Source organism: Poromitra crassiceps, assembly GCF_964638095.1.
Source record: "Poromitra crassiceps genome assembly, chromosome: 6".
Taxonomy (NCBI): domain Eukaryota; kingdom Metazoa; phylum Chordata; class Actinopteri; order Beryciformes; family Melamphaidae; genus Poromitra; species Poromitra crassiceps.
Window position 1 is genome coordinate 23,481,714 of NC_139627.1, and position 27,305 is coordinate 23,509,018.

General features: G+C 44.3%; 1 protein-coding gene across 3 annotated transcripts in view; it reads right to left on the bottom strand.

The window, feature by feature from the left end:
* The window catches only part of myo1b (myosin IB), a 109,496-nt gene that overhangs the window by 61,569 nt on the left and 20,622 nt on the right, over positions 1-27,305 (bottom strand). For all 3 annotated transcript variants that reach the window (XM_083638765.1, XM_083638764.1, XM_083638763.1), the window contains exon 3: positions 20,586-20,701. In XM_083638765.1, coding sequence (XP_083494891.1) covers positions 20,586-20,701 — 116 coding nt within the window. The remainder of the gene's footprint in view (positions 1-20,585; positions 20,702-27,305) is intronic.

Sequence of the window (27,305 nt, forward strand, 5' to 3'; positions counted from 1 at the left end):
CATTTTATGCACTGGCATTTGCATTTTATTCTTGGTTTGTGCAGGTGGGTGGAAAAGGGAACACGCACACGCACACACACACACACACACACACACAGCTGTTTCACCTTCCTCCCCAATCCTCTCTCTCTAGGTTCACCTAGCTCACCATCACGCCAACACACACGCTGGAGAGGACTCGCTCAGCCCACCCGAGTCCACAAGAGCCCACTCAAAGCTACCTACGTACAGTCAGGTTCTGTGGGGCTGTGCACATCCTTTAGCCTCCTCTAAATCAAAGTCTTATTTATGTAATACTGTAGCAAGCACACGTGGCACGGGCCTGCTGCAAAAGAGCTGCAGAGATAAGGGATAAGATAAACCACCAAAACATGCTGTGTCCGGACCGGTAGCAATATGGACCAACCAAGCCCCAACCTTCAGTTGTGAAAAATTAGGTCAATGCGGAAGTACCGCAGAACTGCAGTTCTGCAAATGGCCACTTGAGGCTGGCTGCAAATGGGAGTCATTCCCCATTAACCCCCATGTTAAAAATGCCCGACTTTACAGCAGAAATAAACATGTTTACAGCCTGGTTAAAAAAACGCCATCCAGTGATCGCGTAGTTCGCTGATCACAGACCAATAGCAGGCGGCGCTGCAGCTCGTCTCATCCAAATATGGTCACTTCTGGCTCCAAGAAAACCAAGATGGCGACGGTCACAAAACAATGCAAAACTTGACGCTTCCAATCCAAAAACCAATGGGTGACATCACGGTGGCTACGTGCATATTTTTACAGTCTACGTGCTTAACAAACATGTGGTGGCTGTTTGAGCTCCTAGTCCAGATCTTTTTATCGGACGAGATGCAACAATGATATAAATGGAGTGCTCGTCTTATCACTGATGTCCATATGTGCTACTATAAAGGAGATAGTATACTCTAATTAGGATTATTTTCTCCTCACTGCCTTTTGAACTAAGTGTTCCAAGCTGAAGACACTCGAAAGGCAAACAGAGGTGCGAGGCTGTGATGCAGTAAATGGGTCTGAAGTCCATACTAGCCATTGACTGGGGAAGTCACCATGGGTCATCCATACAAAACAAACACGCTGCGCTGCATGTAAAACCACACTCAACCCCATGCTGAGTGACTATTCAAAACAAATGGGCAGTTGGGGGCGATTGCGTTGCATCATAAAACATCAATTTGCTGTTGTGAGCTTGGCAGCAGTTCCACTGTGATGCCAGGGCTGCACAGCGGCAACGGGGCCAGACATCTGGCAAACACCCACTACTGTCTCTGCACATGTGTGAGAGATGTGGCACTGGGAGACCAAGTCAAACACAAGGACACACACACACACACACACACACCCCCACACACCCCCCTCGCCCTTCTTATTTCCCCCATTTTCTCCCCAATTACTAGTACTTGGCCAATTCCCCCGTTGCTCCACCTCCTCTGCCGATCTGGGGAGAGTTATGGACTAGCACATGCTTTCTCTGTATACGTGTGCAGTCACCCATCGCGTCTTTTCACCTGACAGCGAGGAGGTTCACCTGACCGCGAGGGGTTCACCAGCAGGACGTAGCGCGTGGAAGGATCACGCTACCCCGCCGCCAGAGGCAACACAGGAGCTCGAACCTGTGACCCTTGTGTTGGTAGGCAGGGAATCTACCGCTGCACTACCCTGGTCCCTAAAGTAACTACTTTGATAATGCCCCCTTCAAAGGTTCTAAACGGCATGTATGTTGTCTGTGCCCCACATTGGAAACCCCTTCCTTTTCAACTGATGGCCTGTAAATCAGATAACCTGTTGAGAAACATCACAGACACACACACAGTGTGGGGGAGATACTATAGTAGAGAGGAAATGCATGCTGGTGGGGCAAGCATTCCCTACAATTAGCTTCCTCCCACATGACATGTCTGGTCTTAATCAGTGCTTTTGACATGAAGGCCCAGGCCTTTTCCCTGGAACCTCTCTGATGACATGAAGGCCCAGGCCTTTTCCCTGGAACCTCTCTGATGACATGAAGGCCCAGGCCTTTTCCCTGGAACCTCTCTGATGACATGAAGGCCCAGGCCTTTTCCCTGGAACCTCTCTGATGACATGAAGGCCCAGGCCTTTTCCCTGGAACCTCTCTGATGACATGAAGGCCCAGGCCTTTTCCCTGGAACCTCTCTGATGACATGAAGGCCCAGGCCTTTTCCCTGGAACCTCTCTGATGACATGAAGGCCCAGGCCTTTTCCCTGGAACCTCTCTGATGACATGAAGGCCCAGGCCTTTTCCTTGGAACCTCTCTGATGACATGAAGGCCCAGGCCTTTTCCTTGGAACCTCTCTGATGACATGAAGGCCCAGGCCTTTTCCCTGGAACCTCTCTGATGACATGAAGGCCCAGGCCTTTTCCTTGGAACCTCTCTGATGATGACATGAAGGCCCAGGCCTTTTCCCTGGAACCTCTCTGATGATGACATGAAGGCCCAGGCCTTTTCCCTGGAACCTCTCTGATGACATGAAGGCCCAGGCCTTTTCCCTGGAACCTCTCTGATGACATGAAGGCCCAGGCCTTTTCCCTGGAACCTCTCTGATGATGACATGAAGGCCCAGGCCTTTTCCCTGGAACCTCTCTGATGATGACATGAAGGCCCAGGCCTTTTCCCTGGAACCTCTCTGATGATGACATGAAGGCCCAGGCCTTTTCCCTGGAACCTCTCTGATGATGACATGAAGGCCCAGGCCTTTTCCCTGGAACCTCTCTGATGATGACATGAAGGCCCAGGCCTTTTCCCTGGAACCTCTCTGATGACATGAAGGCCCAGGCCTTTTCCCTGGAACCTCTCTGATGACATGAAGGCCCAGGCCTTTTCCCTGGAACCTCTCTGATGATGACATGAAGGCCCAGGCCTTTTCCCTGGAACCTCTCTGATGACATGAAGGCCCAGGCCTTTTCCCTGGAACCTCTCTGATGACATGAAGGCCCAGGCCTTTTCCCTGGAACCTCTCTGATGATGACATGAAGGCCCAGGCCTTTTCCCTGGAACCTCTCTGATGATGACATGAAGGCCCAGGCCTTTTCCCTGGAACCTCTCTGATGATGACATGAAGGCCCAGGCCTTTTCCCTGGAACCTCTCTGATGACATGAAGGCCCAGGCCTTTTCCCTGGAACCTCTCTGATGATGACATGAAGGCCCAGGCCTTTTCCTTGGAACCTCTCTGATGATGACATGAAGGCCCAGGCCTTTTCCCTGGAACCTCTCTGATGACATGAAGGCCCAGGCCTTTTCCCTGGAACCTCTCTGATGACATGAAGGCCCAGGCCTTTTCCCTGAACCTCTCTCATGGCAGAGAGTCACATCCAGGTCATCTGCCCTTCATGTGCTCAGCGAAGAGACATGTACACACTGGAGACTGTTGGTTTCACATGTATTTTAACCAGGACAGTTCCAATCTAGCATTTTAATTTCAAGTCGCCATCTTAAAACACGACTCATAATGTTATGAGAATGTGTCATATACAGTACAATGATGCTATAGGTTGCTATGGAGGTAAAGGTGCAGGTATTTGATGGGAGCAGGCAGAGGCCGCTACTACATATCTGATCTACATGCAGTTTGTTGTTATCGTCTTGTAGGGCTGAGCGATAAGGATGAAATCAATAATATCATGATACTCATAAGGATTTTTATTTATCAATATCGCAATATGCTTCATGTTAAATAATCGAATTAATATTCATCTCATTGAACCGAATGGTGGTGTGATGTCAAACAAAACAGAAATATTGAAATAATAGTCCTACCATACCTCATTTAATAAGTACAATTTGCTTGTCATTCCACTGAAAGATGATAAACGATAATATTGAATTATTGCCCAGAGTTCCCAAAACCTTGGGAGCCAAAGTCGTGCTTAGTTTCAGCCAGGTGTCTCTCACACAGCCTGAAATTGGTATGGTTAGCCAAATAATATTGCTCATTTCAATCACTTACTAGAACTTGAAATGAAATGAAAATGGACTTTGTTGCATCTTTCTCCCCATGCATTTTACTTCTCGGAATTTTGTTTCTATGTTTAGTGATTGATTACATCATTGTGTCAGAAAAGTGACAAAAACAGTGACAAAAACAGTGACAAGAGTGTCATCATGGTTGGTATGTATGACAGTGACACCATGGTTGCAAGCCCAGATTATGTTCAAAGCATTTCACAAGGGATTGCTTCAGCAACTACACACAGTATACAATGGGCTTTTCTCTTTCCATGTTTGCTCTGGTCCAACCCTCCCACTCTTGAACAGCCCATCCCCACGTTTTGTCCTGCCCAAACATCCTGATTCAAATTACACTTCCACAATACCTTCCTACGCCTTGCATCACGCCTCTCCGTGCACCAGCCAGCACTGATGCCCCTGTGGTCCACGCTCTAGTGCCACTATAGGTACCGCGTGCTGAGAGCACTCGGGGTCTCAATAGCTCATTACACATTGGGGAAATATGAGCCCACCCTGGAGACTTGGTGGCTAGCTGCCTGCACACACACATACAGTACATCACCAAATCTGTGTCTGGCCTGGCCGCTGAGGGAGTTACAACAGACTGCTCCTGGCCATCTGCAAGGCTACTGTGCATGGAGAGGGGCCACCAATTAGTTCATCTCTGATGCTACAGAGTGTGTGTGTGTGGGGGGGAGGGGGGGGGGGGACAGGAGGGAAACACCTGGCAGTTTAATATGAAGCCTCATGTGGGCAGAGAGCATTTCCCTAAATTAGACAGCAGAGTGCATGATGGACAGACAGGATATCTGGTCCTCATACTGTATATCTGGCCCTCATATATCTGGCCTGTACAGATGACTGTACAAGCCAGTCATCAGCCCCCCCCCCCCCCCCCGTCAAAAGGGCCTTTCTGTGTGAAGTTTGCATGTTCTCCCCGTGCTCCCTGGGGTTCCTCCATATATAACCCCCCACTAAAAACATGCAGAAGATCATCGTCTGACCAGCGGCGGTTGGAAGAAGTTGGTCCCCGGGCGCTTCACTGCAGCTGCCCACAACCCAGCTGATGGACATAGCTAATTTATATTTGTTGAAACATTTCTAAGCTTTATGTAAAGTTTGCTTGACAACTGGATGGAAACAGCTTCTGTCTTTGTCTGATTGGATGGGCGTCTACTGGTTTCCAGCTTGGGCCAGAGTGACATCACCGTATCTCCACAGTAATTGGCTCTGAATGGGACAGAATTTAATAAGAGGGAATTAGTCCATTAACAACCTTGGAGACCAGCTGCAGGGCCACACAAACACACACACCCCTCTGGGGAGTACAGGAGCAGGTGTGACACTACAAACGTGTACACACTCACAGAGGTCCCCTGACACGCTTATAAAAATTGTTTTACTTGGTCAGACCAAATGATTCAGCTATATTTTGAAACAGGAGAGACCATAGAACATTTCACTCAGACCAAAACTTAAAGGAACACTCCGCCCATTTTCAACCAGCTTTGTATCATTAGAACATCAGTAGTATATCAGAAAACTGTAAACGGTTTTGAAGTCTGTCATTTAATTTGACAGTTATTGAGTGTTAAAGTGTGGACCAGTGACATCACTGGTCCACACTAACTCAAATTAATAACTCATTAACTCAAATCAACTCTCAATAACTGTCAAACTATTCATCATTCATCTAGTTTGACAGTTATTGAGAGTTGATTTGAGTTAATGAGTTATTAATTTGAGTTAGTGTGGACCAGTGATGTCACTGGTCCACACTTTAACACTCAATAACTGTCAAATTAAATGACAGACTTCAAAACAGTTTACAGTTTTCTGATATACTACTGATGTTCTAATGATACAAAGCTGGTTGAAAATGGGCGGAGTGTTCCTTTAAGAAAAAAACTTTTTTTTCAATGTTTTTGATTTATTTTATTGTATTTGTTGTTCAATGGTCTCTCCTGTTTGTAAATACAGCTGCATCATTTGGTTTGACTAAGTAAAACTTTTTATAAGCATTTTACGAAATGACTATGGATAATTAATGGCAGATGAAAGGTCTCTGGTACGCATGCTGAAGCAGGAAGTGATGTCGACTTTGGCTCTCCATTACATAGGCTCTAATCCCAGAATCCCGCTCAAACACCTTTTCCCGTCATTCACTCAATAACCTTCAACTGCATAATCTGCCTTTATCTGTGCCAGAGAGAATATCCGGAGTGCCCACTAGGGGTGCACATTTTAATTCCCATAACACTGACACTGTTAGACAATGAATTAATACAACACACAGGTCTGCGACGTGCTGTGAGGACAGAGAGGACCAGTGATTATTGTTTTGGTCAGACCATGTGTTAGACAGACCAGCTGACATTTTGGCACTGTGGGTGGATGGCTCTTCACAGTGGGACAAAGTGTGGAGAGATGTTGTTCTGCAGCCAAGTAGTCAAATAAAACAGATTTGTGTGTGGGCCATACACTGAAATGCTGACACAGTGCCATCCATGCATTGCATGGTTGCATTCAAATTCTACACCCCTAAACTAAAATGAGGGCTGCCAATTGACACAGCAGTGTTATTTTTGCTGTGTGTGTGTGTGTGTGTGTGTGTGTGTGTGTGTGTGTGTGTGTGTGTGTGTGTGTGTGTGTGTGTGTGTGGTCTGAAGGTGGGGTGAAAAGTCATCTGTTGCCTGCTATTTGTTCATTACAAGGATAACACTGATGAAGAATTGTGTATGATAGTTCAGTTATTTCACTTAATGTGGATTGATTCAGGCATGTGCCCTTATACTGTGCCATTGTACATGAGATTTATTCCTCCAAAGTACATTTTGTAACAGCTTATCAATAGTTGATATGGAGGGTTGGGAATTGTCAATATAGTGCGTCAATCTAGAATCGTCAATATAGTGCTGTAAAATGTGGTGGAAATGAGCCATTGAGTGGCATGAGTGTGGTGGTGTTAAAGTTGTTTTCTCTTCTGGTTCATTTTCATTTTCTTTCCCCTGTGTAAACTCCCATTGACTGTTGCCAGTGTCACTCAGATTTTATTCTAGGTGCCATAGGCGGGGTCGGTGAGGTTCCCCTGAGTTTCGGAGTAGCAAATCCGAGTTCAGGTGATGTTATAGGGGCGTTCCCGACCTTTGACCTGGGAAATTCCTAGTTCAGAAATCGCCTCAGCCGGTTAACCCCATGACATTTGCACCTTGCTGTGCCAACTTATATCTAGACAGAAGATACAGATCAAAATACATGCAGAAGCCAAAGAAAGACATCAGCGAGGCTTAAAGCCCCTGATGCCCCCAAATCCACAATAACCTTCTAACTATGTAATTTAGGGTATTATGTGCATAATAGTATGTACTGTATCTAAAAGTATTAGACATTCGTTTCAATCCAAATCCAAATATTGCCATTTAAGTGTTTTTACCATTTTCTGATGTTGGATTTGAAGTGGGCGTGGTTATGCTCAAAACTTATTACACAATAAGCTCCCGCAAACCAATCAGGCTGAAGTGCCTCTACCCTGCAAATAGAAAATAAATAAAACATAAAATGCTACACAAATAATATGTATCAGGTTGTGCAGCACTGGACGCACTTCACCAGACACGCCCACAGTTTCAGAGCAGTAGTGCTTCGTTCAGAACTGCTTAGTTTTTCATGATTTTGTAACCTAATTTTATATAATCGTCAACATTTTGAATCATTCACATTTGGCTATGTGGTTAATAACACATTTTTCTGTGGTGTGACAAATTCAAAACATAATTTTTTTGTTTCCAGGGGGCTTTAACAGATAAACCATTTTTGACTCAAAGAAAATCTATAATCCTGTTAAACGTCACGGTAAAGTCATTATTGTATGAGGACCAATCTAGAAAATTAACATGGAAAGCGCAGAAAAATGTGATGCGTTTTACGTCGCCATCGTATGCCTGCAGTTAACTTTGCTGATGTGTAGACTTTTGCTCTGAGCAGGCATCCTGCCCAGCCACAATAAAAATGACCCTGATGAGTTGGCTTCACTATAAACCACTGCTATCGTGCAGACAGGGTTTAACCTAATAGTCCAAAGGGAACTAGACTATATCACCAGTAATCGCACAGTTCAGGAGTTGAGCCACAATTCTTAATCTCATATGTAATCTGAAAGAAATGACTGGACCAGCATCCACTCATTGGAAAATACTCGCAGTGCCAAAAGGATCAAATAAATTAAACTAAACTACAAGAATATATATATACATATGTATATATGTGTGTGTGTGTATATATATATATATATATATATATATATATATATATATATATATATATATATATAGAGAGATATAGAGATTATATATATATATATATAGAGATATATATAGATATATAGATAGATAGATAGATAGATAGATAGATAGATAGATAGATATAGATACTGTATATATAACCTCCCTACTGAGGCTCATCTTGGTCATCATGGGCTGCAGATCTAATGCTCTGTTACAGCCCTCAACTGTGGCAGCTAGAGCCCTAGCTCTAAATGGCATGAAAGAGCCTTAACCAAAGCTCACAAGGAGTCCCTTATTCATGTGGCCTTCATAAAACGCTGAAGAATAAGTTCCTCTTCATTAGGTTTTAAGAGTTGTGGTGAGCCTGGCCTCACAAAATCATCTGCTCCAACCTCCACTGTATAAAAAGACTTAATTTAGAGCTTATGGGTTGGTTTATTTGAGAGATGATGATCCAGCTAAATGTTGAACACAGGCTTAGCCTTCTCCCTACTGGCAACACCCAAAGTCTGTGGAAGACTCAAAGGCCCAGGCTGGATCCTATGGCCCGGTCTGCTGCCTGTGACCTGTCCTGTTCAAGTGTCTAATGAGCTCAGAGCCAGGAGGAGGGAGACTCCTCGGAATCCCTGGTGTTACTTTAATTAAAGCCCAACACGCAATGCCACACAGCCGAGGGGGAGTTTTGGTTGGTCACATTGAGGCCAATGCAGAAGTAACAAAAACTGCAGTTCCTCGAATGGCCATACGAGGCTGGCTCCAAAAGGGAGTCAATCCCCATTCACCCCAATGGTAAAATGCCTGACTACAATAGAAATAAACATGTTTACAGCCTGGTACAAAAAACGGTTTTGGTCTCTATAGGTAATTTCACCTTTCATGACAACTGTACGGGGGGGGGGTGCATTTTTATATAACTGACCCATTTAAAGTAAAATAGACAATAAATAAGACTTTTGGGTCTAAGTCACAGGCCGCCTGTCCAGTGATCACGCAGCTCGCTGATCACGGACCAATAGCAGGCGGCACTGCGGCTCTGGGAAATCCCTCTCGTCCAAATATGGCTACAAATACGTCACCTCTGGCTCGAAAAAACAAGATGGCAGTGGCCAAAACGGCAAAGCCGAGCCTTCAAAACGTGAATCCACAAACGAATGGGTGATGTCCCACTCACTACATCTTTTTTACAGTCCATGCCCACAGCACACAGCCTTAAGTTATTTCTGAATGAAGACAACACTACGTCCTTACAGTCCACGCCCACAGCACACAGCCCAAAGTCATTTCTGAATGAAGACACAACACTACGTCCTTACAGTCCACGCCCACAGCACACAGCCTGAAGTCATTTCTGAATGAAGACACAACACTACGTCCTTACAGTCCACGCCCACAGCACACAGCCTGAAGTCATTTCTGAATGAAGACAACACTACGTCCTTACAGTCCACGCCCACAGCACACAGCCTGAAGTCATTTCTGAATGAAGACACAACACTACGTCCTTACAGTCCACGCCCACAGCACACAGCCTGAAGTCATTTCTGAATGAAGACACAACACTACGTCCTTACAGTCCATGCCCACAGCACACAGCCTTAAGTTATTTCTGAATGAAGACAACACTACGTCCTTACAGTCCACGCCCACAGCACACAGCCCAAAGTCATTTCTGAATGAAGACACAACACTACGTCCTTACAGTCCACGCCCACAGCCCAAAGTCATTTCTGAATGAAGACACAACACTACGTCCTTACAGTCCACCCCCACAGCACACAGCCTGAAGTCATTTCTGAATGAAGACACAACACTACGTCCTTACAGTCCACGCCCACAGCACACAGCCCAAAGTCATTTATGAATGAAGACACAACACTACGTCCTTACAGTCCACGCCCACAGCACACAGCCTGAAGTCATTTCTGAATGAAGACACAACACTACGTCCTTACAGTCCACGCCCACAGCACACAGCCTGAAGTTATTTCTGAATGAAGACACAACACTACGTCCTTACAGTCCACGCCCACAGCACACAGCCTGAAGTTATTTCTGAATGAAGACACAACACTACGTCCTTACAGTCCACACCCACAGCACAAAGTCATTTCTGAATGAAGACACAACACTACATCCTTACAGTCCACGCCCACAGCACAAAGTCATTTCTGAATGAAGACAACACTACGTCCTTACAGTCCACGCCCACAGCACACAGCCCAAAGTCATTTCTGAATGAAGACAACACTACATCCTTACAGTCCACGCCCACAACACACAGCCCAAAGTCATTTCTGAATGAAGACACAACACTACGTCCTTACAGTCCACGCCCACAGCACACAGCCCAAAGTCATTTCTGAATGAAGACACAACACTACGTCCTTACAGTCCACGCCCACAGCACACAGCCTGAAGTTATTTCTGAATGAAGACACAACACTACGTCCTTACAGTCCACGCCCACAGCACACAGCCCAAAGTCATTTCTGAATGAAGACACAACACTACGTCCTTACAGTCCACGCCCACAGCACACAGCCTGAAGTTATTTCTGAATGAAGACAACACTACGTCCTTACAGTCCACACCCACAGCACACAGCCCAAAGTCATTTCTGAATGAAGACACAACACTACGTCCTTACAGTCCACACCTACAGCACACAGCCTGAAGTCATTTCTGAATGAAGACACATTTACTGTAGGTTTTAAATTGATGAAGCAAATATTTTCATCTGAACAGCGACAGCAGTATTTCCTCCTCAGTCCCTTGGTCTTCAAACTAAGCTGCTCTCATGTGTCTAATCAGGCAGTGATTATCTGTAAGTGAAAGCTAAAGGTTAGACATTTATACAGCATAGATCAAATAAAATAGTTACATATGAAGATGTAACAAATTAATGCCACATGATGTCAAACCAAAGCCAACACTGTCAGGTAATGAATTGTGCAAATTTGTTTAAACTCTGTTGCTTGGAAAATGTTTTGCATGCGTTCAAAATTGGACTAGCAAGTGCCTGGCTCAGCAATGCTGTGTACACACTGGGGCTGAGCTAATAAAATGTTTTTCTTTCATTTAATCTAGTTGTTTTATTACCAAGTCGAAGACCAAACATCCAGGGGCGGAGTCTGGTGAGGTAAAATAAAATAGTTCTCTGTGGAGGAGCGCCGGCTAATTCTCCTGGACTCCAGCCTTGGAACACAGTTCTCTCTGCTGTGTAGTCTACACGCTGTACCAATACTTCCCCTTCTGCTGAGGCCTTCCAGCAATATCACTTCATCAGGCTGGAAATGCTGACTTTTCCCCAAACTGATGCAGTAATAGTGAGAGAAAATCACTCCTAATGTACTGGACAGAACCTTAACCAACGCTCCTTTTTTGAGTGATAATTAAGAATCAGTATGATCAGTACAAGCAGTATGTCTGTGTACTGTAAGTTCATTACAAGAAGTAATGGACTGGTTTCCACTACAAGAGGGCAAAGATTGGAAAATGAAGTAAAGCCTGCAAACTTAAAGCCCTCGTTCACACAGTACGCCGAAGCAACGCTCAACCTACGCTGTACCCACAAGTTTCATTTCGGCGTCCTTGTTAACAGGCGAAGCCGTTCACACCACCCGCGCACGTGCCATGCTGACGCCGTGCCGAAGCCACGCTCACTCAGGCCTGACGCCGAATTTGGCGCTGAAGCCGTGAGGCATGAAGTCAATGGGAGTTGTGGGCGGGAGTAGGCGCTGAGAGGAGCTGAGAGGAAAAGAGAAGGCATCTTGTGTGAACAACAAGGCTTACGTTCAGCTTGTGCCTGCTTCAAGCTTCAGTTCTGCTTACGTTCGGCGTCCTGTGTGAATGTAGGCTAATAATAGCATGTCGATGATTTGATTTGACAATTCTGGAGACTGGCTTTGGCATTGGCCAATCCTGGCGTGTTCCGCCCCCAAATCGAGTGGGATTCAGCGTGTTGTGGTGCTACGCGAGTGGGATCCGCAGAGTACCAGGCAGCCAGCTGCTTCTATGTGGAGCGGAGCGGACAATCCGATGCATGAGTGCTGCCCGCCCGCCTGGAATCTCAGAGGGGCGACCCCTTATTTAACGTTATCCTGGAATGCGAGTTTAACGAGCCAGTTAAATTTCTTTGCATTCTTAGACATTAGAGTTTGCTTTATTTTGTATGTTACATACAATTGGCCAAGTTAGTAGTTAGTTTATGGGCTAGAAATTCTACACTAGGTGCCATTTCCCCTTTGGGGGAGGAGAAAATTTTCCTGAAATGAAGATTGATTGACAGCTGTTTTGTCGTGATATGATTAGTTGAAATGGGGTAGACATGTGATAGTACTATGTGACGTCAGCAAACTGTAGATTACTGTTATGAATGAAATACATTTTTGCGTTCAGCTCGACTTTAAAGGCTGTATTGTGTCAATATTTTGTCTAAGCAGGGAAAGAAACCCTGTCTTTGCATTTTATTTTCATCACAGTCTTGTCTTAATAAAAGTGCTTGTGACATCTCACAGGTGACTGACTTACAACTGAACATTTAGCCCACTTCGTAGAAAATACCAAATAGATATTGTGTATCGTCATTCGGCCTAAAAATACCAAGATATGATTTTTGTTCCATATCGCACAGCCCTAACGGTAAGTCCCTGGTAAACACATATAAACACACCAAGTTGCAAGTTTCAGGGACAATTGGTACGAGAAGCTGTCTTTTCTATTTTTGTTAAAAACATCCAAAATGGTGCCCAAATTTTACTTGGTTCTAATGCCTTCATTTTTAATGCCATCATTGTCACACTTGGTAGGTTGCTACAAATAATCATGGTGATGCTTGTAGCAAGTTTGGTATTGATAAGCCATTCGGAGCCACACTCACAAAGACTCCATAACCTCATTTGCATAACATCACTGTCGGGCGGAAACCTTGTATCTCCAAAACAGCTATTTTTCACAAGGAAGAAAAGCCATTTTAACAATAGTGTAATAGTAATAACAACCAGTAATATAACATATTTCACTGGTCCAAAGTATCTGAAACTTTCACAGGTTATTTTTGGCTACCCACTAAATCTATTTATCGTTGGAATTTAAAAAAGTAAAATAAAAAGGCAGAATCTGGAGATACAAGATTCCCGCCCGACAGCGACAATAATGCAAAATTAATATTTGGGAATTTTTTTGATCAACTGCTTTCACCATGAGGAGATGCACATACTTCATCATTTACACGTTGTTTGACTGACAGACATTATTGTAGCGCCCCCTATCGGGACACCTGTTGTAATCCTTGTCGCCAAGCAGCAAGGGGCCCAACTTGTGATGAAATAAGAGAAAAAGTACCAGTGCAGACCTGAAGTATTGGACAAAATTTGTTGGGGGATTAATTCCAGTAATAAAAATAGGTTGCCCTGCTTTCTAGTGGGAAGTTTAACAAAATCAAATTTGCTTCTGTGTTCATGGCTGAAACAAAACATGCAATTACTACATCACCTGCAGTAGTGCTTCATTGCTGTTCTGCTTTGAATACCATTCAAGTCAAATTCATTCAAATGGTTCCATCCAAATGTGTTTCCATGCCACAAATATGTATTTCCAGCTGGCTCGAGGTATGGCCAACTACTTATTAAAACATTAGCCTCTGGAACATTTAGGCTAGTTCCTGGAATGCATGAATTATTAACCTTACATTGACATTCTGACAAATCAGATTATCTGATGATACAATGTGGTCCTGTCTGTGTCAACATGGATAAAGCATGGCACCAAGCCAGCCAGAATTAGAAGTTGAGTTTCCACTGGAGACACAGCCATGGTAAAAATACTGTATTTGTTGGCGCTTTCGAATCCCCTAAGCCTATTTTTCAGCTCACCTGCCGAAAATGACATGCCCGAACTGAATGGAGTATATCTCCACAACTACAGGGTATTTTCTGAAAATTATTTTTTTCAAAAGCTAGCCAACACCTGTGAGATTGCTGTAGAAGTGTCAGAATCAATTACAAAAGTACTGTATCAGAGTAAAATCAGTTGGAACATGGCAAAAAATTAAAAATTCAAGCTCCGCCTAAAACCCCCCCACTATTTTGGATGAAAAGCACCTGAAAATCATGGGTTGGTAGCCAAATTATTCTATGGAGCAGTAGACTAATATCTTATGAGTGCTTGTATCAAAGCAAATCCTTAGAAAGTGAACCAGAGCAATTTTACAGATGATTTACTACATGTAGGCCCAGGCGGACCTGATCTGGACACATTTTGGGCATCATGGTTGCCATTTGACTTTTCTATGGTAGAAGACTGAAATACCGTTTTTTCTCCTATTTACATATCATTATAGGTACTCAGTTAATATGCGTTATGGTTTGGATAACCCTCAAGCCTTATATCTGTATTTTTACTCTGTCAAATGCATCAAAAGGGCTTCTTCAATTTGCCTGCAAAGCCTGGGGCGATACGCAGAGGGATATCTCGGGACCCCATTGGCCGATTTCGATGATTGACACCTCTATGGAAGCGTCAGAGCCAATAGAATCGACGTGAACTGAAATAATTGACGTCAGACAGGCACTTTTCCAGGAAATGCTGTCAACTGAACCCAAAGCTAGTCTATTCTGTGAAGATGACCACTCCATGGAAAATCCTCCATATGGCTTTGTAAACACGATGACTGTAAAAAACAACGCTTTAAGATGATGAAGAGGCATTAGGAGTAGCAATTAGTAGCGTTTTTATGAAGTCAAACACAACTTTTGATTGGAAAACAACAAAGGTAAGACATAACTTGTAGTTTTATCTGTAAAACGTTAAACACTTTTTTGCTGTTCTTTGACAGCCTACTGAGTGAGTTTTCATCTCTCAGAGACGAGCTATACCTCTTTGGAAAGAGCAGAGTGTTAGCTTTCGAAAGCCGCCTCGTTTGGAGAGAAAAGATTAATTCGCAAAAACAAATCACCACATAAACGCAGGCATGCAACGTTTTCTTGTTTTTGCTACATGGTGATATTGTTGCTTGGGGTTGGAATTATTTTTCGTTTGAATACAAATGCTTGTCAGAGTTTTGTAGCCACCTTTCTTCCCGACATTTTGGTGTGCTGTATGTCTCGCTGCCTGCTTCCTAAGCTGCTGTAGAGTCATTTGTGAGAGATGACAAGGGCTCAGCCCGCCGGCGGGCCCGCTCGGGGGGAAGAGGTTAAAGTATGCAGCAAATGGCAGCAAATGGTTATAAATAAAAAAACTGATTTGGCTTGTGTTTACCAGCAGCTACCCAAGTATGGGAAGAAAAAATAATGATGTGATCACACCAGACGTGACGCCCATGATTTCAAACGAATGTGGGGCAGGGGCAGGGTGGCCAGGGTGGGGGGTAGGGCATGTGGAGGAGCCCCCTTGCTCAGATCACGGCAATTTTCGAAATCTGCCTGCCTTCATTTTTTTGTCAACTACACACCTGTAATGTTTCATGATTGCATCTTGCAAGGTTTTGGCAGCACCATCGCGTTCGTAAAATCTGTCCACAGAGACACAAATAAACTCAAAACCACTTCTGAGGTAGTGCCCGCTACAATAGGTGTCGCCAAGATCACATTTTGCCCTACTGACATACACACACGCAGACTCAAGGTGACACAATACCACCTAACAATACCAGCTGATGCTGTCACAGCTGGTAAACATGAAAGCAAGCCCACTACTCACTCTATGGATAAAGCAACCACTATAAAGGTACAGGAGCGAAACAGTGAATCGAGATGAATCTGCTGTCTTGTCTATTGAACATCAGCAATATGAGATGGAGACGAGGATGACAGCCCTGACGTGCTTGACTGGAAGTGGCCGGGGTTTTGTGTTACATAGGGTTGATCAATGTAAAGCCACAAAGCCAGTCCAGATGGCCTGACAGCAGGATTATGATCAATTTATGGAGCGTTTTGAAACAATCTGGCCTTGCCTGGCACTTCAGGCCCACTGCAAGAGCCAGTCGAAATTAAACAAGGCTTAATCTGCTTCACTTAAAGGCCACTGGCAAAGACTTTAACCGCCTTGTTTACAGGATCTATGTCTCGTCGACAACAGGTGAAACATATGTTTGCCAATGCAGCCAAGTGATCCGTCACCAGAGCTGCAGAAATGAGGTGGCTTGGAGCAGCGCTTGACCGGAGAGGGAGGTGCCAAAAGCGTCATTCCTGAGTCATGGTTCCTGGTTTATCCATTTCGTGATACTTCTGGTTTGGAAGACAAGACATTTTTAAGTTGTCGAGCAATAGGGCCTTATACTAGTCACACAAAACCTCATGACATGAAACGGGAATCCAGTTTAAGAGGACTGCAACAGTCCCTAGACAAATGACATAATGTTTGTCATTTGCTTGTCATGTTTGTTTGTCATTTGCTTGTCATGGGCTACCCCTTAGTTAGCACTTAGCAGCTTACTGTAACTGCTACTTAATCAGCATTTATGCGGGGTATGAAGTAGTCAGCGGAGCGCGTGTCAGGCCTCTAGTCTAGACTGTTACGTTCTGTGAAGCTCATCATTCTCCACTGGAAAATATATCAGTCTTAACTCATTCTGTCGAGTATCGAGCCATAAAATGCTATTTTTCTTAAAACAAGCAGGGAGGGGGAAATCTGATGGGGTGAGATCATCAAGTCCAATTGCAAATTGACTTGTTTCTTTAAGACCCAATACTAAACTAGGGGCATTTTCCAACCTACAGTCCATTTGCTTTGGTCAAAATCAGGGGACAGGACACGTTGTTACTTTGTTGCATTTGCCACTGGTGTGGTTACGTCTCACACACAATTTCAAGTGAACCATAAATTATCAACCAAAGCCATGTGGGAGCAGTCATCTCTATTCCAGAAGCTTGTTAGGGGTTGGTTGGGGAAAGGACTTTATTCCAGGGTAAACAAAGTGTGAGTGTCAGCTGCGTTTGTGGATGGTTGCACTTGCAGTCAATCATTTGGGTGGGATCACATACTCACTACAAACTGAGCCCTGCAGGATTAGCTTGGAAGCGTACTGAGAAACCGCCATCTCAACAAAGTCTCTGCCCGACTGCTGGGTTCTCACACAGCCAAACAAGCTCAACTAACAGGAACCTGCTCCAGAAATTAGAGGCTCTGAGTCTGGGCCATCATGGTCCAACTGGCTGATCTGGTTCAGCCAGTCTGGTTTTTTAATTTTCAAAACACCTTTATTTGCTCAAAACAGAGTCCTTTCTAAGTACAATGATGCTATGTTTTCAAATAGCGGATAAAAAAAGTGACAGAGAGACAAATAATGAGAGAGATAGAGAGAGAGATCCTGAGATTCCTTCACTCAGACATTAAAACATTGGGTTTATGTGGCGGCGGGGGAGGGGCAGGTGATGACTGAGCTAATGGAGAGATAATATACAGACCAGCATGAGGGATCTGACCAGAGTAAGAAAGAAGAAGACGGAGAGCTGGACACCTTAGCCATGTTATAGACGGTTTTCACTACACTAGCAAACAGTGCAACAGGAAGTGAGCTGGGGTTTGATTGATAATGTTTATCTTGTCAAGTTAAAACCGTCTACCGTAAATTCCGGACTATAAGCCGCGGCTTTTTCCCCGTTATTTGGGCTTTTTTGGCCCCTGCGGCTTATATAACGGTGCGGCTTATCTATGGATTTAAAAAAAAAAAAAAAAAAAAAAACTGAATTCTCTCTTCTTTAGCACTCTTTCTAACTATAAATCCACTTCTGTTTTAATTTCCTCTCTTGCCCTCTTTTCACCACACCGCGGACACTGTGTGCACTGTAAAAAAAAACACAGGTGGTGTTGTGTTATGTTGTTTTGTTGAAATGTTAATAAATGGGAGCTTCCTCAAACAGCCATCTCTTTCCCGACAATCCCCTCTGTGCACGAACCCTTACATATGGTAATTAAACATTAAAACACAAAAAAAAAAAAAAAAAAAAATTAAAACACCCGCAGCTTATAGTCCGGTGCGGCTTATATATGTAACAAACAGTCAATTTTGCTGCTGCGGCTTATAGTCCGGTGCGGCTTATAGTGCGGAATTTACGGTATATGTTCTGTTGTTCTACAGAGTCTCTACTAGTGTCGAGTCATAAAAGTGAGATAGCCTGAAACAATGTCAAGCGGTCACTCCTGAGTAGTTTGCTGTAAAGTATTCTGACTCACTGGACGCAGGCTACAGGGATAAGCTCTGCCATTGGTGCGAACCATTTCAGTTGGAGTGGAAGGGAAATCCCTTTCTGCTCCCTGTGTGTCGCTCTCAAATGCCTCCGCCGCTGTGAGACGACGACGACAACGCTCGCTAGCAAGCTAGCAATCTACACACTGAAAATGGCAAGTTTTGATGAAGATTTGGATTGTGCAATAAAGCAGGCCTGCTTGGTACTTTCGGTGGATGATTGTAAAGATAAGAGCCTTTTTTCCCGCTATACCAGAGTGAGAGTAAGAGGAGCCAGACTCTCTCCTATGCTGGTACCAGCATTTCCGTTGTCCCGTAATTGCAGGACATTGGCCTTTAAAATTCATCAAAAACCTGTAAATTAAAATCTGCAGGACACCGTGTCCTGTAAATTATCTCCCGATGCAATTATTTGTAACCCCTGGTTAAATCCCCTGAGTTAAGAATATTGACCTGTCACTTTATAGTTTGGCAACACTGTCAAACAGCTCCACACGAGGTGTGACAAACTAACTTGCTAGTACTGCTCGTCTTTAGCTGCTTCTGATTGGTCAGTTTAGAGAGGTACATCACGTTTCTCTAAAATGCTATTGGCTAATGGGGCGGCTGGGCAGGACTGAGTGTTGGGATTTTGACAGTGCGGTGAGGTTTGTGTGTCAGTGTGTGCGCTGCTGTGCACCGATATAGCGCATGTGTTTTCCTCTTAACGTAGTTGGTAGCTACCCAAAGCAAGCCAAGTCTACTATTTTCTAGTACTGTTATTAGCCTGACTCATTTGTAAGAAGTGTGTTTGTACGGCTAAAGTTTTGCATGCTACCCTATCATCTGAGAACTGTAGCCTGATGCTAATGTAGAGGCTAGTGTTTTCCGCCTGCTTGTTAACGTAGCTAGAGGCTAGTGTTTTCTGCCTGTTTGCTAATCTGGACGCTACATGGATCTATTATATTATCGGGATGCTAGTGTTTTCCACCTGGACGAGACGACCAGCTGGACCATCGCCACACCAGTCCAGATAGCGCATCGTGTGACTGGAAAAGCACGGTTGCACCTCTAGAAATGACGTATAATGGAAGTACATGCAGTTGTTTATTTGGATCATAATACAATGCAATTCCAAATGCACTTTTATTTTAAAAGTAGCCACACAGTGAGAAAAAAGAAAGTGAGAAAAAAGAAATCATGTATTGGGGAAAAAAAGTGATGCATCGATTTAAGATGCATAGAGATGCATCGATAATCGTAATTGAATCGAAGCCCTCTGAATCGTAATCGAATCGAATTGTGAGGCCAGTGAAGATTCACAGCCCTAGTTAATTGACGAGTGCCGGACTTTGTTTTAGCCTAGCAGCCGGACAGCAGCGCTGGCTCTGCGTTAAGACAGACAGATGGCGTGATGGTGCTCTGTCACACTCTCTCTCCCTGCCTCCCTCCAGACCATTAGTCACTGTATCCAAGGTGCTAATCCTTTATCAGAAATGTGCACTGGGTCAGACAGAGGTTTAACATTTTCAACCAACACTCAGACTTGACGATCCATGCTCATAACATTTAGATTAACATGTACATGTGGCCTGGGGGGGTCAAAAACTGTCAAGTGCTTTTGCCACTTGATCTCAACAGCGTGGAGGGGGGGGGGGGGGGCACTGGGGAAAGACGGGTTCAAAACCTCACTGTCCCACCAAGGTGCTTGAGCAACAACAGCCCAATTCACACAGGCCTATCGGTATGTGATAAACTCATGTAATTAAGGAATCACCCTCCCTCATCCTGAAATGCATTCCCATAGGATAATGAAAGACCCATGATCCATTTTTCGTGATGGGGAGGATAGGAATTGTGCTTCTGGAAGAAGGAGAAAAAGGTATTGCGTGCCAAAATCAGATTATGGCTGATATGACAGGAAGTCTGATTTGCACAGGATTAGAATCATTAGGGGAATTCCGTCTTCACCAATAATTCATGGTAAGTAATGTGCACTGGAATTTTTACTTTGCAAATGACAGACAGCTCTGCAATATTAGTACCTGACCCGTGCAGGGCAAGTGTGTATGGGTGAGAGGGAGCGAGGAAATAAAGGGGGCTTCAACAAAGACAAGGTGGTTTGGGAGAGAGGACCCGGGCTGCGGACTCACATGTGTGGACTGAGCTCATAGAAGTTCCTGTTGCGATACTCCTCCACCTTGTCTGGCGTGTAGATGGGCAGGGACCTGTAGGGGTTCATGGAGATCACCACACTGCCAATGTATGTCTGGAGGGAAAAGAGTGGGGGGGAAACAATCAGTGTCAATCCACATTTTCCTAATATTTAGGGATGCACGATGGATCAGCAATCATATCAGTATCGACCTATGTTTGTAAAATATATATATATATATATTCTGTATCTGTATCAATCCGATTAGAAAAGCAATGTTAATCAGTTATTTGTGTTATTATCTGTCTTTTTTTTTTTTTTATATCGGTGCATCCCTAATAATATTACATGCACACACTTAAACAGAGAACAGCAATGGCTTTGACAACCCTCCCTCCCCTCGGTCCATTTGGGCGCCGATTGTAACCTGAGGTGAGAGGAATTCTGCTTCCCTCAGCTTTTCCCAGCTGGGAATTCCTGATGCATTGTTCAGGCCTGCAACGCCTGGAGTGAGAATGAAGAGATGCAAAAACAAAAGGAAAAGTCTGTGGAATGCTCTGCCCGGCAGCAGACGCACAATGCCCAATGCAAATGAGCAGTGGAGGTCAAGGTGTCATAGGATGGTCAATTAATCGTCTTTTTGGTGCGTGCGTGCACGCGTGTGTGTGTGCGCACTAGTACCGTGTGTGTATTCACGATGTCTATGTCGGTGATGCAATCAATATCATTTTTTTGAAGGCCAATACTTTTGGATTGAAGTTGATAACCAATATTTTGTGCCAAAATTCAAAATTCGAATAAATAAATAAAACAAGTATTCACGGTTTCCACCAGAATGGTGTTCTTGCCAGATTATTATTTATTTTATTTTTTTTATCACTCCACCCCCCCTGATTTCACCCCTGTTTTCTACACAATTGTACTTGGCCAATTCCCTATTAGGGTGTCCTGGTCATTGCTCCACCCCATCTGCCAATCTGGGTAGAGTTGTAGACTAGCCCATGCTTACTCCAATACATGTGCAGTCGCCAACCGCCTCTTTTGACCTGATGGCGATGAGTGTCACCGAAGGACGTGCGCGTAGCGCGTGGGAGGATCACGCCATTCCCCCCCCCCCCCCTCCCGAACAGGCACCCCAATGCTTTCTAGAATAATGCATCCCTCAATTACTTGAATGCTTCCATTATTTTGGCAGCTACTTGGGTTCAAATTAACTTAGTGAGTTGGTCTGAAATTTTTGCATCAATGAACTAAATTCAGTAATGTTCAGGTTATGGTAGCCTAATTGTTCTCACTGTTACATTGTAGCCTATAATTCAATCAAAATGTTGTCGTTTTTGGTTACACCAATAATGACTGCCCAGCAAAAGTAGTTTAAACTAGTAAGTATAGTTATGTGTATATATATATATATATAGATATATATATAGATATAGATATAGATATATAGATATATAGATATATCTATATAGATATCTCAAAAAGCGGGCGGGGGGGCGTAAGTTACAGTCTACCCACTTCTCCAGGGACCACTACACCACTGTGCATTCTTGTGTAAACTCTGTCCGTCGCATTAGAATCAATTCAAGCTCAGGGCTTCCCTTAGACAGGGTTTTTGGCACGATGCTTCTAATAAGGTCTCTGGGCAACGCAAGTTTAATCAAACGCGAAGCAGTGTTCAGTAGGATAATCTTCACACATGACTCATGAGGACCACTTTTATGAGTTTTTAAGCTTTTACGTGCTGTTAAAAGGGCGGCTAGCTAGCAAACGGCTAAATGAGACTACACTGTTGAGTCGATGGGGATATTATACGTCAATAACGTCATCGCTTCTAAGGACGAACACGGAAATTCTCTTTCCCTCACCTGGTTCAGCCCGGGGTAATCAGTGCACACATCAACAACAGTCCAGGTTGAGTGGTGACGTGACGGGAAGCCTCTAAGTGCCTTTTAAACATGAAATCTGGATCATGTCAGGCTAGAGAGAGCAGGATATTTTCAGGTTTTGCTGTTTTAACGGAGTCCATTCGACAACGAGGGGTGGCAATGTGCCAAAAATGAGCGCTTCGCCTTTGTTAGGCTACATAAAGCCGCCCAGTCAAAATAGTGGTCGGACTGTCATCAATCACTGTGGGTGATTTATTTTACAAGTGGCATTCAAGTCATATCTGACTAGTTTTCAATGTATTTCTGCCCACAAAAGTTAGGCTTTTTCTGACATGGGAGCAAGCAAGCAGCGCAGCAGTAAGCGTCCCTCCTGATGCACCGGACCTGCCTGCCTGCAGCTGAAGCGCGTTGGGATCACACGGCCAAACAATTCAAGCCGTTTTTGCAGCACTTGAGGAAGCCGTGAGTTTGCTCGTTGATATAAGCGATTGCCCGAATGATTCATTAATGAATAAACTAGTGAACGTGAAGTGAAGTGAGTCACACCCGCCCACTCAGAAGGATCTGCGGATAATGACCTGCCAGAGTTAAACAACAGCTCCTTTTGCGCTAATCCGGATCTTACACCGGCGAGCGAGGTGAATAAGATATGGACTCGCGGGAGTGCGCGTAGGCCGGCTAATTGTTGTTTAACATGCAGGCCAACCGGCTAGGAGCAGGTTATAATACGGATTCCACCGCATGTTAAGAAGTGGCTATAAGTGTCACTGTGGGTAGTTCTGGATTAGTTTAGCACGAGCTTTTTACTTCTAGGGCTCGCATTTACGCTTCAAAACACATGAAAGTGGTCCTTGTGTGAAGATTACCCGGCTGAACACTGGTTCGCGTTTGATTAAGCTTGCGTTGCCCAGAGACCTTATTTGAAGCATCACGGCAAAACCCCATTCAAAAATCCCATAGGCACTGCAGAAACAGTGAAGAACCAGGAAGTCCGGGACTTGCGCGTTCCGACTACAAAAATACGTCATCCCTGGGGCTCTCTATGAGTCGGGAAGTATACATCCGGGTTCTTCAGTGGAAAAGTCTATTGGATTTAACATGGGGGTTTCACTTAAATGCATAAAATAAGGTCTGTGCCTGTGGTTAACAAAAGTTTATGGGAACGCGAATTTGGGTTCAGCATGATAATCTTCACAAACGTGAATAACTTTTTGGAACGTAAATGCGTTGTTTTTTTACGCAATTTTTAGAAAACGCTTCAAAAAGGCATACAAGTTATTCACGTTTGTGAAGAGTATAATGATGTACTGTATAGGGAAACCCATCTATAAAGGATGGGATGGTTTTAAATGTTTTTCTTCATACACTAGTCCAAAACACTAGAATGATTGTGCACACAGGTTCTGATTGCAGCAAAGGATCATACACTTGTCAGTTATTTTAGAAAGCAAATGTAACCAAACATCATCATGTTCCTCCCACGCTCCAAACAGAGCCCATGCAGATAGCGCTTTCAGCCATCAATCTGAACCTCTCCCTCGCTTTCTGTGCTAATAGTCATTGCATAATCCACTCTGACAGGAGTGGAGCCTGGCCTTCCCCATGGCAACGTCGCCACCTCCCACAGCCTATTGTTCAAAGGTACACAGGAGGCAGGACGGGCGCCTTTTGAGGGGCTGGGGATGGAGACAAAAGCGAAAGAGAGTGTGTGCAATGTAAACAACCAAGGGGTCGACGAGGGTCCCTCCTGACTCCCAGCAGATAGGAGGATGCTAAAAGCCATCAAGTCCCACCCAAAAATAAACTCTTTCCATCCTCTGCAGATCACAAAGAATAAACAAACACCACACCTCACCATGTTCCCCCAGAGTTACTTCATGAATCTCCCTGAATACTTTCAACTTAGACTAGAGTAGTTATTACCAATAGGGCCACTGGAGCATACAATAAAGGTTATCAGCTGGGTGGAAGATAAGGGTGTTGTCCATGCAAACATCACCACAGTCATGAAACAGGAAGAACAACGGAGGAGGGGCTGTCCAGGTAGCTTTACAATTGGTATCAAACAATGGGTGGGAATGGCCTATGGAAACAAACGCAGGTGGTGATACTGTATGTCACTCGTCGATTTAAGACAGTCAAGTTGTGCCATGACTCGGACGGACGGCGTTAACTGTGGAAGAGCAAGACCCCCCTCTGTGTTAGTTCCACCTGTTAGTTCCACCTCTAAGTGGAAATTACAGATCTCCGTGCAGCAGTTTGTAATACAATGACAAATATAACCACGCACTTCCTCATTGGACGACTCTGCCTAAATGCCATGGGCTTCAGGGGTTTGAGAAGCGGCGGACTCATGAGAAACATTTTCTCTCGTATTGCTTGCTCAGCAAAATCAGTGAAGTCAGACACGGAGAGCAGCATAACAGTTAACAGGGAAATTTGGATTCCCTTTGAATTGCAGAGGAGTTATACGACACACGATACCCTGTCCCTCTGGAACACAAAAGCCATGTGTCTTCTGCTGCGCTGCCCCGGTCATATGATACACTGGGGGGGGGGTTCCGAGTGAGGAATGACGCCTCATAAGGGAAACATACCTTTACATGCAAGTATGTACACCACACATTTAGTGGATAAGTGTAGGCTTCAGTGCTTTGACTGCTCACCAATTGGAGGTGCAGCTCATGCTAACCAAACGCTCCCATTACAGACTAAGCAGAAGCGTGTGATTTACCTTTCCACGAAGACGTCACTTTCTACTTCCACCATTACAGTTAAAGAATGCTTGTACAAAACAATCTCAAAACAGTGTGATGGAAACTAATTCCTTGGACAAGCTTGTGTTTGGCTCCAACAGCTTTAACACATTCAACTTGTGGCCATTATTTTGCATTTGTATCAGTTATTATTTGTGAAGTCTCTAGTTAATAACGGTTTCAAATGCATTGCCAATGCTAACACACATGTATCCTGAACCTAACTCAATGCTAACACACATGTATCCTGAACCTAACTCCATGCTAACACACATGTATCCTGAACCTAACTCCATGCTAACACACATGTATCCTGAACCTAACTCCATGCTAACACAAATGTATCCTGAACCTAACTCCATGCTAACACACATGTATCCTGAACCATGCTAACACACATGTATCCTGAACCATGCTAACACACATGTATCCTGAACCTAACTCCATGCTAACACACATGTATCCTGAACCTAACTCCATGCTAACACACATGTATCCTGAACCTAACTCCATGCTAACACACATGTATCCTGAACCTAACTCCATGCTAACACACATGTATCCTGAACCTAACTCCATGCTAACACACATGTATCCTGAACCTAACTCCATGCTAACACACATGTATCCTGAACCTAACTCCATGCTAACACACATGTATCCTGAACCTAACTCCATGAAAGATGGTTCAGCGGCAGCGCCACTGGAAACCGACGAGTCGTGAGCTTATACTTCAGGACAGAGAAAATGGAGGGCATCTGAAATGTCAAAAACACCACGACATTCCCGTTCCTCAGCAGGAAGTGGGCTGCGGCTCAATGTAATATCGAGCGGGCCGCTGAGCCAACCGGCGCTGGGCGAGGTGACATCATGCCCTGGGCCCCGGGCCTTCGTCAGCCAACAGCAACCAGAGCAGAGCTGTAATCATCTCGGCTGACGTCTGGAGCGGCCGGCCTGCAGAGCGGAGGCATCGTGGAGCACAATGCCCATAACCAATGCTCTGATCCGGGGATGACAGTTCACCAGACTCCCAAGTTACACCCTACTTCTGCAGACACTGTAATAGTGCAGCCGGCAAAAGCCCCAGTGGATCTCCTCATCCCTGAGCTCTGGATTTTCTGCCTCATTTAAAAAAAAGGCATCATCTACATTCCTCTGTGATATGATTTATTGATTGGTTGCCTACTGTGGTCTCTGTATATGTGCCACTGTTTCCTGATGCCATGGTTAGAATGATTCAGAGTGAGTGGAGGAACAATGGAGTTAAGAAAAGTATCTGCATGTTTCCATCTGGGGAGCATTTCCATATCCTTCTTAGGAAGCAGTGGTAAACATAGTCTTACACAGCCAAACCCATCTCCACACTTGATTTTAGCGCTGTGCCAGCGCTGGAGAAAAGTCTGGCTCAACGCATTATCATTCTGGTACAGTATAGGTAGAGCCATAAATCAATTTTATTTTTTTCCAAATTCCCTTTTTTTTTCTTTCAATTCTTTTAATTCAGGGGTTGGAATATTAGGATCGATATTTTTTTGTTTTTGTGATGTCTTGGCTCTCTCAGACAGCCTCTTCATCATGTTTCTCAAAGTGAAAACCAAGTTGTGAAGTGACGTAGGGTCCCACGCAAGACCGACCCCCATCTCAAACACGGAATCATTTCTCTAGACCTACTTTTGATTTTGATAATTAGGCCTACTTTTTATCAATTTCAGACAAATTATGGCAAATTCTAAAGTATTCCATGTTTTACAGTTGATACAATTTTTATTACCAAATTCCTAGTCTCGGCTCCCAGACGTTTGGTGAGCTGCGCCACCAAACGTCTGGGAATTTCACTGTCAGAAACTGTGTCTCCGAGAACGGCCGGCAGCAGACACGCCTACATTTATTATTAGAATTTTATTTGGTAGCGGCAATGCCATTTATCATAGTCCTAACACAGAGCATGAAGCTGATATGCTCCAAACAAAATTTATAGCTGTGGTTTATTTTACAATAATTTTTCCTACCCGGAAGTGGTCCGCTTGCTACTGTGAGTCATCAGCAGGCTCTGTAACGTTAGCCTCGGGAGTT